This window comes from Protopterus annectens, chromosome 7.part0 (assembly GCF_019279795.1).
Source record: "Protopterus annectens isolate FY-2018-M chromosome 7.part0, PAN1.0, whole genome shotgun sequence".
NCBI lineage: Eukaryota > Metazoa > Chordata > Ceratodontiformes > Protopteridae > Protopterus > Protopterus annectens.
In genome coordinates this window covers 874196141-874219453 of record NC_056739.1, presented here as the reverse complement: position 1 = coordinate 874219453, position 23313 = coordinate 874196141, and the positions used below count along the sequence as shown (strand labels likewise).

General features: G+C 34.7%; 1 protein-coding gene across 1 annotated transcript in view; it reads right to left on the bottom strand.

Moving 5' to 3' along the window:
* DPP8 (dipeptidyl peptidase 8) overlaps window positions 1-23313 on the bottom strand; it is a 1004126-nt gene that overhangs the window by 70785 nt on the left and 910028 nt on the right. The window contains exon 18 of the mRNA XM_044077448.1: window positions 2565-2707. Within this exon, the coding sequence (XP_043933383.1) occupies window positions 2565-2707 (143 nt within the window). The remainder of the gene's footprint in view (window positions 1-2564; window positions 2708-23313) is intronic.

Sequence of the window (23313 nt, the reverse complement as noted above, 5' to 3'; positions counted from 1 at the left end):
TAACATTTATTCCCCCCAACACATTCACAAACACACACTTACTACCTAAAAGTTGTATCCGATGTCTGATGGACATACTATTTTGCAACACAATACGATATTAATACATACTTTTCTTAAAAAGATTTACTTTAAAACCTTAATGATTATAAAAAAATATATCTGTTCATTTCACAAGCCAAATAAAATACTTAAGGTTGTTCAACTGTAAGATCTGTGTCTTACAATGTCTCTGGAGTGTGGCAATATCTGTTTAATGCATGCCTCTTCATGCCTTATTTCTTACATGCAAGTCTCTAGCTGGAAAGTCCACAATGCAATATATCTCTATTACTTAAGAAAAAAAACAGAAACATTAGAAAAAATATTTAAGTACTTTAACTGAAAAGATATTTCTGTTCTACTCAAGACACACACAGCATTCAAAAATTTTAAAATATATAATTAAATGAGCCTGGCTTTGTGGTGAAAAGGGAAAGAGCCCTGAATGGATTACAGGTCACCAGGGATCAATTACCAGCCCCAGGACGGGAGCATCCAAGTAGTTAGGGAAAAGAGTGAAGGGGCATGACCCGCTTACCTTTTGCTGGGGGGGTAGCATGCAAGAGTACAACATGGGGAGGATATATTTGTTAGGCGGGGACTGGAGAATCTACTTCCCATAATCGAGATTGATGGGTTGGTAGCTTGCTGGTACGTGTCCCCCTGCAGAACTGAAGGATCATCCAACACCATCAACTAATTGTATAGCCTACCTTCCTCAGCATACTTGCATGTGTGGGACGTAGGACATATAAAAAAAATGCAAGAATCACCCATGGCAGCTGCCTTAATGATGAGGCCTCCTGGTTAACTCCTGTCCTGGTGGTGACACAACTGTCTGGTGGAAGGCTAATGAATGACCAGCAGTGGGGATAAAGTATGGAGTATATCTATTTCTATCTCTCTCTCTCTCTCTATATATATATATATATATATATAAATATATATATATATATATATATATATATATATATATAGATTTATGTCTAACTATATCTACATATATATATATATTATATATATATATATATATATATATATATATATATATATGGATGCCCTTCTAATACTCTATATCATTGAATTTTATTTTCATGAGATGAAAACTGTGAAAACGAAATACCTGATCTGTGAATTTCCCAAGGCAAATAAACAATTGCCCAACATGCACTTTTCTACACTTTAGTGTGATCCCAGAGTTGGTGTACACAGTTGGGGGTGTGTGTGTCACTGAAGTTTTGTGAAAATGAAATTCAATGATATGACCATTCGAGTATTAAAAGATCCATATATATAGCAACAACAGGATTCAACAGACCATTATTTCATGCAATCCTCTCTTCAACTTACATATCTTGAAGAACATGAAAAAGGTAGAAAGCAATTAGGCATTACTAATACAGCTAAGAATAAATCCCCATGATAAAGTAAAACACAAAATAACCCACTAACGGCATATTTAAAACACAAATTGTGATTACACAACAGTATACAAATTAAACACAAATAAGACTTCTTCAGTCCTGTTGTACTCAAAATCCTTTCCAGTGCACACAGGAGACATTGCTGGACCATACATGGGGAATACTCTTTATAAGGTATGTAGAAATCTTACATGCAAGCAACAGCACTGAACTATTGCAACAAACCACTTCCATAATGACAGAATACAGAAGCTCAATCACTTCAGATATATAACATTTTTCATATTTTTAAGTCATACTTTTAACATATTAGCAATTCAGTCTCCAGAATTAAAATGAGGTTTCAGCAATTCTATAATGACAAACCAGTCCTCAGCCCCACAATGCATTTTAGAAAAATATACATACATGTGCATCTCATAGCCACACACTCACTCCAACAAAGATACAGACATTGACAGGCAGACAGGTGCATGCACACGCACACACACACACACACACACACACACACACACACACACACACACACACACACACACACACACACACCTCTTAAGTTTAAAAACTACAAGGACTGCAGGACTTTAGAGCAATCAGTATAAAACATTACAAAACCACATGCAACACTCATCTGTTTCTAAGTTCCTAGTCTGTCCCTAAATTTATTATGCCTCTGCGAACTCATGATATATCAAACTGCTTAGGTAGGCAGCTCCTTGTTATGAATGACCTGTCTGGTTCAAACAGTAGAATCACTTGCATTTTAAGTAGACAAAATTCAGCTATAAGAAGTTTGAACTTAACTTCAGCTCATCTACTTTCAACCAAAGAGTATTTTCATAAAATTTACTTAATTAGAAATTTAATTCTTTATTTCCACAAGTTTCATTTATACTGATTTGCAAGATTGTTCATGTACTGAATATTTGCAATACTGGAAAGATACTCCTTATCTTACAGAAAAAAATATGCTCTGCTATTTGTGTTACTTCTACATTTGTCTAGAATGCTCTACAAGGTCATCCTTGGAAAACAATCACTCCATTCATACTCATTTATCAAAGGCTAAATAAATAAAAATGAAAGGGTAAAACTTACTCCAGAGGGAATTTATGAACTTGCATAGCTAATGATCCAAGATGATATCCTTGTTCATTCTGATCAGGTTGTCCCATATAACGCTCTGTGTATCCAGTGTCGTACAAAGTCCACATAGTTACAGGAGCTCCAGCTACAGCAACCTGTAAAACAGCATGAAAAATGGCAGTTTTCAATGAATTTGCAATTATTTACATTCCACTGATGGTCCAGCTTTCCATACGCTGTTAATGTACTCTGTATGTTCAAAGAAATCGCATATAACACAAACATGTCTTCTGTAGGTTGATGGCATGGACACTGAAAACAATCTCTGATAAACGATGGATGAAGCAAATTGGAAAGATACAAACATGGCTACATTTAGAATTCTGAAACTACTGCCAAAATAACTAAGAACTCTACAAATGTTAATGGCTTTCCTATAACCATGGTAAAAGTACACTAAGAGTGGAAAGTGCTAGGCTTTTGGAATAGGATAAATAGTGCTAAGAAGCACAAGTTTCGCAATAGATAAGACATGTCAAATCAGCTCCCTGTTATAATTCTAAGACTCATAACTGTGCATCTGGAATTACAAAAACAAAAATAACTATGACAATGCAGAACAGCAAATGTTGAATATCCCTGTTATCCTTAAAGTTGTTTTTGCAGGGTGGAAAGCCCTCTGCACTCCATCTGAATGTATAAACACCCACTCCAAGATCTCCATAGCTTGGAGACAAGGGAATATTATGAGATACTTAGTATATTTAAGTCAGTTTTCACACATTCTGTCTTGCTATTCTGGGACTTACAGTAATGAACCTTTCAATACAAAAAAGTTACCTTTCAAATCACTGTACTATATTAAAACCCTTGCCAATGAATTAAGTTAAAAATGAAACACCAGACTTAAAGTGAAAAGTGTGTGCAGAAGAAAGATATGTAACGCAAATCTTTCTACAGTGCTCTAAAATGTCTTATTTTTTAGGGTTACCAACTGCTTACCACCAGTTAAACTATAAAGGTTAGATACAGTTTACATGTCAAATCCTTCAGTCCCAGGTGAAAAACTGGCTACATATAATCTTTTCATGCTGACTCAAATGCAAGAAAGAAATCAAAACAATTTGTCCTGCCATCACATTAATCACCAGACCATTAAATTCCTCCACAGAATGGAGGTGATCCTAGGAAAACCTATAGCCTAGAACTACAAATATTCAAATAAAAAAAAGCAGAGGGAGAGAGAGAGAGAAAGTAGAAACCCATCTTCAAAAAAAAAAAAAAAAAACTTCCTAATTACTATTTCAAAAAGCAACCAATAGAGATGATTGCCAAGAAGAGTATAGTACAACTGAGATCGCTCATGCTTTGCTATTTCTTCAGCCTTTTTGATAAAGAGTAAACTGCACACAAAATTTAAGGTTTACAATTCATAAAAGCATTTCTTAGTAGTGTTTAGCTTAATGTGTTATCAGTATTATGTCAAAAAGACAGGGTGTCCACAGTGGTGCAACGGTTAGCATTGTTGCCTCACAGTAAGAGGTTCTCCGGTTTAATTCTCAGCTGGGGTATCTTCTGTGCAGAGTCTGCAAGTCATGTGGGTTTGCTCAGGTTTCCTTCCACATTCCAAAGACATGCAGTGGGTAGACTGGACACTCTAAATTGGCCATAGGTGAGAGTGTGTGCGTGAGTGAGTGAAGCAGCAAATGAACTACCGCAGCAGGGCTAGCCACCTGGCGGTGAAAACCTGGCTCAAGATGATTGTCACTTCAGAACTGACACCCTTACCCCTTGTGCAGAATGGGAAAAGGGGTTGAGGATGGATGGAGTATTATGTCAAAAAGAAACAAGTAGTAGCTCATTATTTATTAATACAGAAAATTCTTATGCATCTAAAATATATTAAATCAGATTCTAAACTGCTAGGAACATGGCGCAGAACTCAATCACTCTTGAAATGCTGAAACTCAGGTTGACCAGAACCATTAAAGTTCTCTGGTGTTCTAGCTATACTCCATTCAACAGTTTTGAAAATAAATGTCCTATTAATTAAATCAAATGCTTTGTTTGCAACATAAGATATTCAGTGTTTTGGAATAAAAATAAATGTTACTTCAGGTAATGTAACAAGTACTGTGAAATTAATTTAGCTTGGGATATTTTCCTTTGCAAACAAAATCCAAAGAAATAGTGCTAAAAGTGCTCCAGAAGAAAACCAGGTAAAATAAAGGAGCACAGCGTTGCGAGTCCACAGTACTATTTTAATATTAAAAATAAACCAAAGTTGTTAAGCGCTTTCATCAACTAGTATGACTTCTTCAGAACAAATTACCACTGAAAATTTTCACATTTAAATACATGTTGCTGGTTTATCATTGGTTCTAATCCAACCAATTCCATCAATGAAAAATCACTGCTCATGAATGTATAAACACCAATTGGTTAAAATAACATAAAATAATTTTACACAGTAGTGAATAATACAACAAAAATCAAATATTCTCAAAACATAAATAATATAAAATACTAGTCCATTACAATATGAACTCATCATACAAAAAGTATATATGTGTATATAATCACAAATATGTTTACAAATGGCTTTGATATTACTAAACTGAATCTGCATTTTCCTTAAGAATTGGCATTATAGTGATATGCTCATTGAGCCCTGGTGGATAATCAGCAGCTAACCTTAATTGCCACAATAGTTCCTTTTTATACAACACATTTTGCCAATCCCCACCCCTTGCTTCCACTGTTAAAAATTCAAGTATACCAAACTTGAAACATGTAAACTTGGTGCATAAAATACTATGCTTATATAATGCATTAGTATCTTTGTTGTTTTTAATATCATAAAGATGTTCATATATTCTAGTTTTGAACATTCTCTCTGTCTTCCCTATATAACAGGAAGAACAGGTACTGCACCTAGCTATATACACTAATTTACTTGAACAACAATTGCCACTTTTTAAAAAAACATGACTTTTATTTTTATCATCAAGAGAAATAGAGGTATCTTGTAGTATATAAGGACAATAGGAGCACCTGCCACAAGGTTTACTTCCACATCTTTTACCCTGTCTATTGTTGGAAACAAAACCTGCCTCTAACAAGGACTTCATGTTAAGTCCTACCTTAGTAGAAAATATGGGTTTATCACCCAATATATGGAATATCTCAGTGTTCGTTTTAAAGATATTCCAGTTTTTTGTCAGAATTCCTTTAATCTGAGAATACAAAGGACTATATTGCACTACACAAGCCTGTTGGAAGTTAGGTGGATCCTGAACTGTCAAGTCAATGGATTTATTATCTGATCTGTCACCACCAGTACCTAATAAGGGTATATAAATATCACCCCATTTATTAAGAACATCTGTAAGTATAGGATCAATAAGATGTCCTGGATACCCTCTCTCTAAAAACATATCCCTTAGATTTTTAAACTCTGTTATCACATCATTTTTCATAGTTGTCATCCTAGCTATTCTTATAGCCTGACCCTTTATAATACTTTTTTTCTGATGAATAGGGTGGTGACTAGTATAATGCAAATAATTATTACAAAATGTGTTTTTACGGTAGATTTTGGAGATAAAACCATCCTGGCCTTTAATGATCTTAGTATCTAGGAAATTAATTTCTTGTTTATCAAACTGATAGGTAAACTTTAAATATTCTGTAGTTTGATTCGAATACTGGACAAACTCAAATATTTGTTCTTGACATCTTTTCCACAAAATAAAAATATCATCCAAAAATCTACCGTAATATATAACAGTGGTAGAAAATAATTCATTTTGAAAAATATACTTGTGTTCCCAACCCAGGAGAACTAAATTAGTATACAAAGGAGCGCAGGCAGCGCCCATAGCAACCCATTTGATCTGCTGAAAATATTCTCCTTCAAAAAATATATAATTATTTTCTAATATAAGATTCATTAGTTCACATACAAGTAATACTTCATCTGGGGTCAAAGATGAATAAGTGAAAAGTACATCCTCAAACAAGCATAAACCTTCTGCTTTTGGAATACAAGAGAAAAGGTCCTGGACATCTATAGTAAGAAAGAAAATGTCAACTGACCATAATTCTTTCTTGATTTGTCCTAAAAAATCCCATGAGTCCTTTAGTAAATGGGGAAATTTATTCATAATATGCTTCAATTTTTTTATCCACATATACTGCTATATTATGCGTTTTGGAACCTGCAGCTGCTACAATAGGTCTAAAAGGTGGCTTTCTCAAGTTCTTATGTATCTTAGGTATTCCAAAAATCACTGGAATCTTGGGATATTTGTTCAGTAAAAAATCATAGTCATCCTTTGATATTCTCTGGTCCATTAAATATTCATACAGATAACTATCTAATCTACGATATGAGATATATATTTCATTTTTAGAACATAAAGAATAATTATCTGCTTCAAATAGTATATTTTGCATATCATTGGTATAATCTTCTGAACTATATAAGACAACCCCACCTCCTTTGTCAGGTGTCATGATTCTTATACCCTTGTCTTCCTTTAAGGTCTTTAAGAGGTTCCTTTCTTCAAGATTTAAGTTAGCAAATAATCTTTTCTCTCCCCATACTTTATATAGATCATCTTTGACTAATTTTTCATAAGCAGTAACTAGCGGATGCAATGGAGGATTGAATGTACTACTTCTCTTAAGAATATCTTTCGATTCTACTCTACAGGGTTTATCCAAAAACATGATATTCAGATTTAATTTCCTTAGATATAGCTGTAAGTCAACCATTACTTTACCTATATCAGGTACATTAGTTGGAACAAATTTGAATCCTTTAGAGAATAAAGAAAATAGTTGTTTGGTAATAGGAACCTCAGAATAGTTGTATATATTAAAGCCATTCAAACTGTATTGGATATTATCTATACATTGTATTTGAACTATAGAATCTACCACTTGGTATACCCGTGGTTCTGCTGTGTTGCCCTGCTGTAAGTTTTGTACATCCCTTGTCTGCGATTCGCTATTCTCTACGAGCGTCTGGGAAGCGGAAAATCCTGAGGATCAACTGGATAGTCCGACTCAACTTCCCTGTAATTTTCACTGTGCAGTTCAAAATTAAAGTTAGAGATAGGTTTGGCCCTCTCGCCCTTTTCATTTACTGCATTTTCATATTCTCTTTCATAAAAAACTAATTTATCAGTGGGATATACCTTGTGCAGTTTATACTGTCTAATGTCTCTATCTAATTTCTTAACTTTTTTCTTGAAAATATTATCACATTTTTGATCCACCCTACTGATAATTTTATAGTACAATTTTTCATACTGTGCAAATAATAAATCAGTAATAATTTTTTCATTTAATACATTCACTTCATCACAAAGTCTTGTTTCCATAGCCTCATAAAAAGAGACAATTTGTCTTTTTAAGTGTGAATCTTGTGCTTGTAAAGAAACTATATATTCTAAAAGCAATAATGAACATTTTGATAATTTGCTTCAAAAACATTTTACTTTTGCTGGTACCAGCCCCAAATGGAACAATGGAGCCCTGGTCAACAGGGAAACTGGACAGCATAATTTTGAATCATTAAGATACATGATTTATGCTTTTGAGAGGAAATTATTTAAGCTTAAAATGTGTCAAATGGAAGTGTGTTATTTAAATGAATGCATCAAAAGACAAATAGTTCCACAGGGACTAAGAGTCTTTAAATTTCCTTATGGAATTTATTATGACATTGATAATGTTAAGATATTTATTGATATGTTCAACAAATGGGGTTTGGGATTATTAGGTAAAACTGTCTCTTTTTATGAGGCTATGGAAACAAGACTTTGTGATGAAGTGAATGTATTAAATGAAAAAAATATTACTGATTTATTATTTGCACAGTATGAAAATTAGTACTATAAAATTATCAGTAGGGTGGATCAAAAATGTGATAATATTTTCAAGAAAAAAGTTAAGAAATTAGATAGAGACATTAGGACAGTATAAACTGCACAAGGTATATCCCACTGATAAATTAGTTTTTTATGAAATAGAATATGAAAATGCAGTAAATGAAAGGGGCGAGAGGGCCAAACCTCTCTCTAACTTTAATTTTGAACTACACAGTGAGTGAAAATTACAGGGAAGTTGAGTTGGACTATCCAGTTGATCCTCAGGATTTTCCGCTTCCCAGACGCTCAGAGAGAATAGCGAATCGCAGACAAGGGATGTAAAAAACTTACAGCAGGGCAACACAGCAGAACCACGGGTATACCAAGTGGTAGATTCTATAGTTCAAATACAATGTATAGATAATGTCCAATACAGTTTGAATGGCTTTAATATATACAACTATTCTGAGGTTCCTATTACCAAACAACTCTTTTCTTTATTCTCTAAAGGATTCAAATTTGTTCCAACTAATGTACCTGATATAGCTAAAGTAATGGTTGACTTACAGCTATATCTAAGGAAATTAAATCTGAATATCATGTTTTCGGATAAACCCTGTAGAGTAGAATCGAAAGATACTCTTAAGAGAAGTAGTACATTTAATCCTCCATCGCATCCGCTAGTTACTGCTTATGAAAAATTAGTCAAAGATGATCTATATAAAGTATGGGGAGAGAAAAGAAGATTATTTACTAACTTAAATCTTGAAGAAAGGAACCTCTTAAAGACCTTAAAGGAAGACAAGGGTATAAGAATTATGACACCTGACAAAGGAGGTGGGGTTGTCTTATATAGTTCAGAAGATTATACCAATGATATGCAAAATATACTATTTGAAGCAGATAATTATTCTTTATGTTCTAAAAATGAAATATATATCTCATATCGTACATTAGATAGTTCTCTATATGAATATTTAATGGACCAGAGAATATCAAAGGATGACTATGATTTTTTACTGAACAAATATCCCAAGATTCCAGTGATTTTTGGAATACCTAAGACACATAAGAACTTGAGAAAGCCACCTTTTAGACCTATTGTAGCAGCTGCAGGTTCCAAAAGGCATAATATTGCAGTACATGTGGATAAAAAATTGAAGCATATTATGAATACATTTCCCCATTTACTAAAGGACTCATGGGATTTTTTAGGACAAATCAAGAAAGAATTATGGTCAGTTGACATTTTCTTTCTTACTATAGATGTCCAGGGCCTTTTCTCTTGTATTCCAAAAGCAGAAGGTTTATGCTTGTTTGAGGATGTACTTTTCACTTATTCATCTTTGACCCCAGATGAAGTATTACTTACATGTGAACTAATGAATCTTATATTAGAAAATAATTATATATTTTTTTGAAGGAGAATATTTTCAGCAGCTCAAAGGGGTTGCTATGGGTACTGCATGCGCTCCTTTGTATGCTAATTTAGTTCTGCTGGGTTGGGAACACAAGTATATTTCTCAAAATGAATTATTTTCTACCCATGTTATATATTACGGTAGATTTTTGGATGATATTTTTATTTTGTGGAAAGAATGTCAAGAACAAATATTTGAGTTTGTCCAGTATTTGAATCAAACTACAGAATATTTAAAGTTTACCTATCAGTTTGATAAACAAGAAATTAATTTCCTAGATACTAAGATCATTAAAGGCCAGGATGGTTTTATCTCCAAAATCTACAGTAAAAACACATTTTGTAATAATTATTTGCATTATACTAGTCACCACCCTATTCATCAGAAAAAAAGTATTATAAAGGGTCAGGCTATAAGAATAGCTAGGATGACAACTATGAAAAATGATGTGATAACAGAGTTTAAAAATCTAAGGGATATGTTTTTAGAGAGAGGGTATCCAGGACATCTTATTGATCCTATACTTACAGATGTTCTTAATAAATGGGGTGATATTTATATACCCTTATTAGGTACTGGTGGTGACAGATCAGATAATAAATCCATTGACTTGACAGTTCAGGATCCACCTAACTTCCAACAGGCTTGTGTAGTGCAATATAGTCCTTTGTATTCTCAGATTAAAGGAATTCTGACAAAAAAATGGAATATCTTTAAAACGAACACTGAGATATTCCGTATATTGGGTGATAAACCCATATTTTCTACTAAGGTAGGACTTAACATGAAGTCCTTGTTAGAGGCAGGTTTTTTTTCCAACAATAGACAGGGTAAAAGATGTGGAAGTAAACCTTGTGGCAGGTGCTCCTATTGTCCTTATATACTACAAGATACCTCTATTTCTCTTGATGATAAAAATAAAAGTCATGTTTTTTTAAAAAGTGGCAATTGTTGTTCAAGTAAATTAGTGTATATAGCTAGGTGCAGTACCTGTTCTTCCTTTTATATAGGGAAGACAGAGAGAATGTTCAAAACTAGAATATATGAACATCTTTATGATATTAAAAACAACAAAGATACTAATGCATTATACAAGCATAGTATTTTATGCACCAAGTTTACATGTTTCAAGTTTGGTATACTTGAATTTTTAACAGTGGAAGCAAGGGGTGGGGATTGGCAAAATGTGTTGTATAAAAAGGAGCTATTGTGGCAATTAAGGCTAGCTGCTGATTATCCACCAGGGCTCAATGAGCATATCACTATAATGCCAATTCTTAAGGAAAAGGCAGATTCAGTTTAATAATATCAAAGCCATTTGTAAACATATTTGTGATTATATACACATATATACTTTTTGTATGATGAGTTCATATTATAATGGACTAGTATTTTATATTATTTATGTTTTTAGAATATTTGATTTTTGTTGTATTATTCACTACTGTGTAAAATTATTTTATGTTATTTTAACCAACTTATGTATTCATGAGCAGTGATTTTTCATTGATGGAATTGGTTGGATTAGAACCAATGATAAACCAGCAACATGTATTTAAATGTGAACATTTTCAGTGGTAATTTGTTCTGAAGAAGTCATACTAGTTGATGAAAGCACTTAACAACTTTGGTTTATTTTTAATATTAAAATAGTACTGTGGACTCGCAACGCTGTGCTCCTTTATTTTACCACATTTTCCTTTGCAGACGAACTCCAAAATGCTACGAAAGATTAACATCTCCTACTTTTTAATCTGCTGTTAACTAATTATGGAATAATACAGTAGTCAGAATTTAGTATCAAAATTAACATATAATGTGCAGAATCTAATTTTGACTTATCCCCTTTTACATTTACTTAATGATAGAAAGAGACAAGAAAAATTCTCTACTCTGCTCTTTAAGAGTCATTAATATCTTACCACCCCCTCCAACCCCGTTTATCCTTTTCTAACCTGTTTCATTGTTCCACTGAATGCCTCTGTGGATTGCTTCCCCACCACCACTCTGGTAGACCATACTAGGCATATTTTCCATGGGTCTACAACCTACTCTGTAAAAATGTTCAGGGAGTAGTCAGTCCCTACAATCTGCTGCCTGTATACTCTCCTCTTCCTTCTATCCCTCCTGTTCAGAATGACCCCTGGACATGTCACTGATTTGATCTTGTGCACCAATATTAACCCCTCCCCATTTTTTCTGGTTTCAGTTGAGAACAGCTCTAGCACCTCCAGCCTCTGGTCATAATCCTTCCCCTCCATCCCACTGATCTTTCTGGTAACTTTCCTCCGGATTTTTTCTAGCAGTCTAATGTCATTTACCTTATATGGCCTCTAGAACTGCACAGAGTACTCAAGGTGTGGTCCGACTAGGTCCCTAAAAAATGGAAGCAGTGCTTCTGGAATTAGTTTCGCTAATGATACAGGGATGGCATTCTGTTTCCTGTTGCCATGACCCATCTCAATATGCACTTCTTCAGTATTAAAATGAAGTGTGCAAGAGTCATCACAAATACAGGGAATGATCACCGTGATATTATGAAAAGGTGCAAAAAAAAAAAATAGAGAGACAGGGCCATTTCCCACTAAAAGTTTAATAAAGCTCTAATGGAAGAGCATCTAAGCTTTTTTACTTACCTCTTTTCATCTTTTTCTTTAACACAACAATTTCCTTGTAAGTTGAAATGGAAGTACATTAAACTTGATTTCTTCTGAGATGTTTAGCAAAGCCAGTTCTTAATTTCAAATGTGGTGGCTGCATACTCTGCATTACAGGGAGTTTTGAAAGCATTTATTAAATACTCAAACAAAGAAGGTTGTTATGGAGATACAGAGTTTCTTGAGTATGGTTTTCTGCACTGAAAAATAAGCAGTCTGCTAAAAACTGCTTGTGTTGTTTATCTATTTATTAATTATTTATTGGGGATGTTTCAAGTTATTAATTTATTTTATAAAATTAACAGAACAAAACAGAGAAAGCTCAGCTCTGTGGTGCACATTGATAAAGCCCTGACTGAGACCTAGACGACATGAGTTTGAATAGCAGCTCATTTGCTGGAAGAGATGGACAAGGGAGGATGGAAGTGAGTGGCCAGTGCTGGTTTGCTCATGGGGGGGGGGGGGGAGTCAGAGAGGTAGTTTTGGTTAACTGATCACCACCAATCAAGTGGATGCTTACAAGGCACTAAAGTGGCCAGAACTGGGGTTATGAGCTTGGTACTACCAAGCTGGTAATGATAGTCGTCATCATCATGAGTGTGGAAGCACACATATACTAAGGGAGGGAGGAAGGTCCTTGCAGTGACACAGATGCTCATGTCAGCAGGTAGGGCCAGGGTCAAGGAATACACAGAAACCCTTCAATGGCTGGCTGGACAAAGCCCTCCCATGCCTGACTCCCAGCTCCCCATCAGGGTACCATTAAGGCACAAATAGGCTGACTAACAGCAGGAGGGCTGATGGTTGACAGGTAGCACTGAATAAAAAATCTTAAAAAGGACATGTAAAAATGCAAAATGAATTCTTAATACAAAGTCTACACTTATAAGTACAGCTCACATTATGTCTGACTCCCTAAGTGACTATTCACATCTGTCTGTTATCTGAAAACAAGAACCCATTCTACTACTGTCAAATAAGTCTGGGGAAAAATACAAATCTCTTGGGGGAAAAATGTTTATCAAATATCCTATAGGGACTGCAAACTGCTGTGGCTACTAGCTGCTTTGGATGCTGATGATGTAAATTACATGAATAATATACTACTGATATTGTAAACTCTTGTACCTTTTAGAAAAGTTTTAATGATATTAATTTATGATAACCTCTTTATCAAAGAAATGTTGCTCTTCAAAAAGTATACTAAGTTGCAATAATATTGGGAGGAATAAAGAATATTAACAAATACAGTATAGATAATGCAAACAGAAATATTTAAAAAATTTAAAACTATCCATTCTGTAATACTAAAACTGTAGATGGTTATTAAACATTAATGAAGACTAATAATGCAATTCTTTAAATCATTTACCAAATTCAAATAGTAAGGAATTTAGTCATTATTTTGAATCAATTTACATTCTAAAATATCTCTTGTAATAATAATGATGACTTATATTTACTGATGGACTTTTTAAACACCTTTATTAAATTATCACTTAAGACATAAGCATGTATACAATAACAGTAAAAGCAAACCATATTAATGGATTTCATTTACACGTGTTGTATATTACATTATGTTTTCATTTATTTTTTTAACAAGTGTCACTCACTCCAGCATTACATAAAATTGATCAATTCCTGCCTTTCCTTAAACTTCACTCTTCCTCCTCATCCTGAATATTATTCTGCATGTATTATTCCCAGAAATTCAACTTATTTCTTTGTAATATGGTCCTTCCTTTTTCTAATGATCCCACCTCAAGTTCATTTATCTCCTTTACAATAATTGGTACTTTACTTACATTTGGTTGAAATTTTGACTTCCATTTATTTGTAATTGCTAGTTTGGCAACCAACAGCATTAAACTTGGCAAGGCCTTAACTATGTCTAGGCAATTCAGATGATGTGCCCAACTCAAAAGAAAAATCTCCTTAGTATAGCTATTTGCCCCACCAACATTTCTGACACAGTACTCTACAGGAAATTTTTAAAACCTGCCAGTTCCAAAAAAAAAAAAACATGCTCCAAATGACCCCTCTCTTTTCCAACACAACTGCGGCATTTGCTATATACTCAAGGAAAAATTATCTGAACTCTGCTCTGGGAATATAAATAACTATACAAACATTTCCAAGCCAAAATCCTAAACCTTCAAGACTTTGTTGCAAAATTGGGAGCCATAAAAATGTCCTATTTTTCCATTCTAATTTGCCTTTTCAGTCTCTCTTCCCAATCTTTTTTAACCTCACTGTTTCATTCTTACAGTTATCATGCTTATGAATTTTTGAAGCTTTATAACATCTGCTGATGCACTTTACAGCATCCTGTCAATCAAATTCAATTAAGAAGGCTTTCACTTTGTAAAAGTCTTATGACTTACTACATGGATATGGAATCCCAAAAAAATATTTTTAAAATGTTCGCTAATATGATAACCGAACCTGCTACTATTTTTTTTTATAAATAAGACTCTGGGAAGAAACATTTCCGTAAAAGGTGGAAAGAAAGAAAAAATACTTAAATTATACAAAAATGGAAACTGATATTAGGTTACTAAGTATCATCCTACCTTACTGATACACTGTCAAATCAGTGAAAATAGTAAATTAATGTAAAAACAACACCCTGTATATACTATGCTCAGGCAAAACAATCCAAAGCAAAAAAAAAAAAAAAAACGCAGAAACACTCCAAAGTATTTAATAAAAAACACGTACACAAGCTAAGCTTTCGAGTTATCCCCTTACCTCGGTGCTTCACAACTAATACATTAAAACACACTTAATTTATATAAAACCAATTAAGATCACATGACACAGCCACCCAATCACAAAATACAATTCAAGTATAGTATAGTATACAAGCAAACCACTACTGAAGTTGCATTTGTTTTTTTAGCTAAACTAGGTTTTAAGCTAATTGCATTGTTCAGACCTGGAAAGCTGTCAGCTTTAAGTCTCAAAATCCAGCTATATTCTTAATTCTCCAGGATATATGTCTTGTAGTCAACTCCTGTGCATTTTTCTGTCATTCAAGCATTTTTCTTTGGAACATTGGAAAAGGTTTCCCCTGGCATAGTCTCTCTATGAGCTTCATTTTCAGAAGAATAAGAATCAGGATCCCTTTCTGTTTGAAAGCTCACTTTTTGTTGGTTTTCCCCATTAGCATGCTCTGCATCAAAATACGACTTTAACCCTGCTGGAAAAAATATTCTGAAGATAGCTGGATACAGCAGCTTGAATCTTGCACCTGCTTCTCGACATTCCCTGAATGCTGGAATCAACTTACTCCTCTTTTGCTTGGTGCAAAGTGAGTAGTCATTTTCCACAAACACCCTACTATATCATGTCACGCACCTAAGATAGAGCTCCTTAAATGACATTAAAGAGAGGGGAAGAAGAAGGAAACAGGTAACTGTAAGTAAAACAAATTTGTTCTTAACAGTATTTTATAATATATGACATATACTGCATGCTATAAAGTAAAGCTTTTTCAGTTATTTTTGTGTGTAAAAGGGATACCAAAGTAAACAGGTGCCCCTATTTTTTCCAACTTTTTTCATTCTTCTTGTTCAATTTTTAAGAAATGCAGGCACTGCAATATAAAAAGAGATGAAAGCCTGAAGAAAAGAGCATGATATAAGAAAAATGATAAGGTTTTTCTTACTTTTGCATATGGAGATGACTGGATTAAGGCAATTGGCTTGATCAAATAACAAGGTTTAAGGGGAAGCAAGTAAATAAAAGAACAATAGTTTTCCTCTAGCAAATAAATGTTCACAGTGAAACATGAGAAGCCTGTAGTGGAAGGCAAATGTGTACCTGGTACTCATATATTTATGGAGACAAGCTAATGAGGGCTATAAAACAATTGTGACATTCTTTCAATGGTTAGGAGATAATGCTTTCTGAAAGCAATCAAGTTGTTTTCTAAATATGGGGCAGGAATAAAGATAAGACAAAAACAGACAGCACTTATTGTAAGTAGAAGCACAGACTGCACCATGCGTCTTAGCATGGATAACCTTCATTATAGGTTAATTCAAGACTATGAGTGTGGCTGTCAGTCTGGGACAATTGTTCTAATTTGGGGGGGGGGGTTAAACTTCATTATTTCAAGATGTACATAAAGGCAGCTGCGATGGTGCAGTGGTTAGCGTTGCTACCTCACAGCAAGAGATTCTTTGGTTCGATTCTCGGCTAGGGTGCCTTCTGTGCGGAGTCTGCATGTCCTCCCTGTGGTCACGTGGGTTTCCTCCAGGTGCTCCGGTTTCCTCCCACCTCCCAAAGACATGTTGTAGGTGGATTGGACATTCTAAATTGGCCCTAGGCATGTGTGTGCCTTCTGTGGAAGGTTGGGCACCAGGCCAGGCTTGCAACTCGACACCGTAAAAACTCCACTGCCAATCATGAGCGGACTGGTGATCCGCTGTGGTAACCCCTAATCGGGAAAAGCCGAAAGAAGAAGAAGAATTTGAAGATGTACATAGTTTTTGTGTTTGTATTAAGTTAATAAATTCTGGGGGTGTGCTTGTTTGTTTGAGGGCTTTGGTTTTCATTAAAAGAAAAAGTCTTGTAAGAGTTCACAGAGATATGACAAGAAACAACTGTATAAAAGATCCTGCTAAACATTAGCATATGTATGTAATACAAAAGCTGAAACTAGACATTAAAAAATTGTTTTCCAGATTATCTTTAAATGTGAATGGTCTCACAGATATATACAAAAAGAAAGAGTAATGAACTATATTAAAAATGCAGAGGGCAAATAGCTAAGCTACAGGAGACATATTTGGAAACTGAGCATGTGACTTTCATATTGAAAGGTTTCAGGATTAGTACTCAGTGGAATATCTGTGACAAAAGAAATTGGGAGTCCTTATATTAATTGCGAGAGGAGCTCCAATAATAATAGGAGAGGAAAAAAAGATAATAATGGTAGATTTGTAACACTAAGGGGCTACTGGCAAGGAAGGAGTATTACGCTGGCATGTATTTATATTAACTGCTACAATGCAGCTTAAGATAATTCTAGGAGAAATAATAATAAGCTTTTAGCAGGGAATATTACTTATGGGTTAGGACTGGAATTTGATTTGCAACAGTTAGGATGTATCTGGGGGGCCTAGAAGAGAAAATCTAACAAAAGAGGGTAGATTTTTGAAGAAATTTTTAAAATATTTGGCATGGAAGATGTGAATTCAGTAGTAGGAGTTCAGAGAGAATTTACATGTTATTCCCCAAGGTATAAAAACTGGGCTAGGCTAAACAAAAATTATATTTCACAAGAACATGCCCATTTAATTGAAACTTTTGATACACATCAAATAACTATTTCAGATCATGTGCCTATAATAACTAAAAAAATGCAGGATAATAAAATAAAAATAAGACACTGGCTCTTCCCAACCTATCTCTTAAACAGAAAGGAATTTAAGGGATGGGTAGTAGAAATTATTTGGGAGTTATTAGAGAATATAAAACTTTCTTCTGAAGATATAGCTAGGGAGTGGGATAAAATTAAAGTGGAGTTTAAAAATAGGGTGGAAATAAAAAGAAAGAGAGATATGGTTAAGAAGTAATAAGAATTATTTAGAGAGACCGACAAAGGTTAAAGTATTGCAGAATAGGGGGAATCTCACAAAACAAAAACAGGGAAACTGCAGAGTGCTAAAGAGAAAATAAGGGACAACCTTGATATGAGTTTAGAAACATTACTGTCAAGCAACTGTTTTTGATAACTCCAGAGCACAAAAGCTTTTAGCACAACGGCTCATGCAACAAAAAGCAGAAAGGGTTGGTGCCAAGTTTAAGGAGCCTATACCAAGGAAAATAACCACAGATCCTGTAGAGCTATTAGAAATATTTTGGAAATTTTATGAAACTCTGTTTAAAGCAGAAAAATGTGGAACTCAAGAAAAAGGAGAAACGGAAATGTTTATGAAAAAATTAAATATGCCGAGATTAGAGGTAGATGAGCCTCAATTACTAAGAGGATAAGAGGAGATGAGATAAAAACTGTGATGTATAACAAATCTAAAGGGAAGTCTCCAGGAGTAGATGTTATTTCTATGGAAGTTTGGAAGCTAGGAGGGAAGAAAGTGAGATCTGGAAGGTTTTGCTTACCAGTATCTTTTAAGAGGAAGAGAAGCACTTACATCCTGGAAGAAGGTGGTGGCTGTAATACCTAAAGATGGTAAATACCCATTAGATCCAGCTGCAAAAAGGCTCATTCTGATTCTAAACTATGGTTATAAAGTGTTTATGTCTATAATGGCTAAAAGAACGGCAAAGTTTAAGCCAAAATGGATAGATATAAATCGATGTGGTTTTATGGAGGGAAGGCAAATTTTTGACAACGCAGAAGAATGACAATCCAGATGGAAGAAGAATGTAAGAAAATACCACTGTTATTGGTGGGTCTTAATGCACAGAAGCATTTGCCAGAGTAAGCTGGGATTTTATGAGTAGGGCAATAGAAGCATTTACATCCACTGATACAATGATAAGGCTGACTGGGGGATATATGACGAATCAGAGTTGAAAATTAAATGGAGGAGGGGGGTTCTTCTCTGATAAGTTTTGTTTGAGCAGAGGAGCAGGGCAGGGGTGTCCTCTTTCCTCTTTGTTATTTGCTTTATACTTAGAACCACTGGTTAAGAAAATAATAGACTCAGAAATTCTAGGATATAATGGGTATGGGAATAAAGAAAAGTTGGCTTTATTTGCAGAGATGTTATTTTACACCTGATAAAAACAGAAAAGGACATTTCAGTGTTGTGGAACATTCTGATACAGGTTCAAGTCTTTTCAGCATATAAAATTAATGAAGATAAAACAAAGGCAATAGCTGTAAATTATGTACCCACAGAACAACTGTGTAAACAATAACCATATTTATGCCAACATTATAAAATAAAGTACTTAGGACTATAGATTAAAAAGGATTCTATTATGCCAGCAAGGGATCTATGGGAAGAGACTAAACAAAAGATAATAAAAAAACTGAGAAATTGGAAGCTCTGTTTTATGGATATGGATAACAAGATGTAAGCAGTGAAAATGTTTTTAGTCCTTTTAGTTTTACACACAGGTCAGGCATATTTGAGAAGTTGTGGCTAGCAATTAATAAAGAGATAAAGGATTTAATCTGGGAAGGGAAGATGGCAGGAAGCAAGCGGGGTAAGTTGATCCTTCCAATAGAAGAAGGTGGTTTGGGGATTACCTGATTTGAATGGGATATTTCTGACCAGCACAGTTAAAGCTCATATACATAACACAATCAGAAAGCTGCCAACCTACCCCCAGGTCTAAATGAAGTAATTTCTACATTACCTGTTTTGCAGGAGAAAGCTGAGAAATACTAAGGGCTGTTTAGATTTCACATGTGGATATATATTAATTTTTGTAATATATTTATAGTTTGTGCATTTTTACTATTTTACATATATGCAATGTCATGAACATTTGAATTTTAATTTCATGTGGTTGTTTAGTATGACAATAGGTTCATGAATATTTATTACAAAATGGGTGTGGTGGACATTTTATTACCCTATTGGGATGGTTTAGATGCTTTATAAGAAGAAGTGTGGTGTTATGGTGTGTATTCTGATGAAATTCCATTTTTACAGGGATGAAAGCGCAAAATATTTGTGGTTTTAATAAAAGTTGCTTCATCCAGTATCCCATTTCAGTGTGTTTTGGTGGATTGGTGTTTCTATGTGCTGGGCCTTATTTTTATCTTTTTGGTTACAATCAGAAAGCTATAATTCAAAATGGAAAGGCATGATGATAAAACAGGGAGGAAGCTCAAGAAACATGAAGACTGGAATTTTAGATCAGATCCTTAAGTTGAATAACAATAATTGTATATTCATGAAGTAGCAGTAAGTATTCTAAGAACTAATCCAACATGGGAATGGAGAAAGGAGATTCTGCCAAAAGGGATTATGGCAATTAAGGATAAAACAGAATAGGCAATAGGGGGTTGGAATTTACTGGAGTGGAAAAGGAACCAAGATAGTGGGAGCAAATAATTAGAGAGTGAAAAATAATAGAATGAGAAGAGGCAAATAATTAATTTGAACTGCAGGCTAGAGAATGCCTTCCTTAGCAAGGACTGATGTCAGAGTATAGGCAAAGAGAAAGAAACAGGGGGATGCTAAGTGAAAGGGGTTGGGAGGATGGCTTAATGGCTAAGGTGTTTGCCTTACAAACACAAAGTGCAGGGTTTGAGTCTCACAAGGGATAACTGGCTAGGCTTAAAATGGCTCGCAAGGGCAGTTAGCTTAGTACTAAACTATGAACTATGAACCTATGAAAGACCAGCACTGGTAGAATTATTTTAGAAGAATCTAAAACAGAAACTGCTGTTAAAAAGGGATAATTAGTAGGGCATCTAAAATATTGCATAATAACTATAAGTATCAATTAGAGGAGGTTAGAAATGATTGGGAAGGCAATTCACACGGAAACAATGGGAGGATGTATGCATGTATGGCTCCCAAACACGCAACAAAGTCTAGGAGATTTATGATCTTTGCTTGGAAGTATTTGCATAGGTATTTCTGTACCCCAAGCAGTCTCCAAATATTTTCCCCTAGTAGACTGCAAATGTTGAAGGAAACTGGGAAAATATTTTTTTGGGAATTAATTAGTTGGCAGAAAAAAAATCCCCTGCAGACTACTCTGTCAGAAGTACTGGGTGAGCAAATTGGTGTAAATAGAGAAATAGGGAAATATTTTTTTTTTTTTTTTTGTCTGCCTAGACATAGTAAGGCCTTGCAGAGTTTAATTCTGGTGGCTACCAAAAAAATCACTTACTAGAAAAAGAAAATCAAAAACTAAACCAACTGTACTATTAATGGAGAATATAGTAACAGAGATAGAAGAACTAGAAATGGGATCATTAGAAAAGGGTAGGAGCAAATTACACAGGAAAAAAGAGGGAATTGTGGAAACAATACATGCAGAATAATGTTGTAGATGAGGAATGAGACTTAAAGGAAGGCACGGACTGAATGAGTTATGCAATGTTTGACTGACAATGACTGTATAGGTTATAAGTGATGTATAGTGTTTGAAGCTGAAAATGTGTCAGTATGGTTTGTTTTCATTTATATAAATGTATGATTCTCTATATAAATGTATGATTCTCTATCTTACAAGTGAATTGTTTTAAAAAAATGCTAGAAAGAACAATAAGTAAATAACCATACCCTGACATCAATACACCAAAAAACTAGAGGGATGGAAAGAGGAGGTCTACGTCAGACTGACGAACAGCCACTTTGTCAAATGTGTCACCTAATAGACAGTGCAGGCCGGCGAACTAATCTGACTGAGAATGCATTAATGTGGGATCAGAAAATTTGCTTTTTCCCCCACTGTAGTGCGATCTCAGAGTTGGTATATTTAATTAGTGGGAGGGGGCTGATGGCCTACACTGTCGATGGAATGACATTCAACAATGTGGCTGTTCGAAGGTCTGACATTGACCCGGAGGGAGGGAGGGAACAGCTACAACAGTAGTGATCATTCAAACACCTACTGTTATGATAAGTTTACTACACAACTATAATATGCTCATCATAATGATCATTGCTGCAGTAGCCTTACCTATATGGGTAGATTACCCTAGCTTACTACATTTGGGAGGTGGAAGGAGAACAGTCATTGCAAAGCCTGATCTAGACCTAGAGAAGGAATCAAGCTTATAGTCCTTTGTAAATATTTACAGAGAACCGAGTTGCAGCTTCTAGAATCCAATCCTTTCCAAAAAGTGATACATGAAGTCAAGACCCTGGGATAGTGGGTGTTGACTCTGCCTGGAATAGTTTTGTTGTGGTGAGTATAACATAAGGCAATAGCATTAGACAACCATTTGGAAATGGTCTGTTTTGGCACAGTTTGTATCTTCTTTTTCCTTCACAAGAAATGAAAATTTTATCTGAAGATCTTAAAGATTTAGTTATGTCAAGACAGTACCTGAGCTATCTGTGGACATCCAAGGTGTGGAATATCCTTTCTGCCTCACTATTGGGTTCAGGAGACAAAATGGGGAGATGGATAGTTTGGCTTAAAGTAAACTCAGATACCACTTTAGGGATAAAAAAGGATTAGTTCTCGGACTTCCAAGATGGCTGCACATTAAGTAACAGCTTATTTCTCGCTCTTCCAGTGTGAAAACTGAAACTCAGCAGAGAAGGCCAGTAGACTTGTGTTTATGGGTAAATTTCAATAACTGGCTACTAAGTGCACTGTCTGGATGCCGGGAATAAAGAAACACAGAAGACCTGGAAAAAATCAGCTACAAAACAAAGAAACATTGACTGGGGAGAGTATTGCAGCTGTTCAGCAAAAAGCAATGCAACCTTCAGACATGAGTTTCAGTAACCTACAGGAACATATAAAACAACTGCATACAGACCTGGTTAAAATAAACAAAACACTAATAGTATATCAACACAAACAACAAAAGGCTGGAAAAAAAATAGAAGAATCTTTAGACAGATATTCATATGAGATGATAAAGCTGCAAAAATAAGAGGTAGAAATAAAGAAAGGGATGGCTGAATATGAGACTGCTCAGGAAGAGATGTTTAAAAAAATAATACAATTAGAGGACAGAGCACATAGGGAAACCTGAGATTTTCAGCTATACCAGAGAAGCTGGAAGGAACAAGATTGCATTAATTTTATGAAAGCACAAATAAGCAACTGGAAAGGTATTCCACAGCAGGAGTTGTTAGTTGAAAGGGCACATTGTGTGTATGCTCCAAACCTAGTAAGAAAG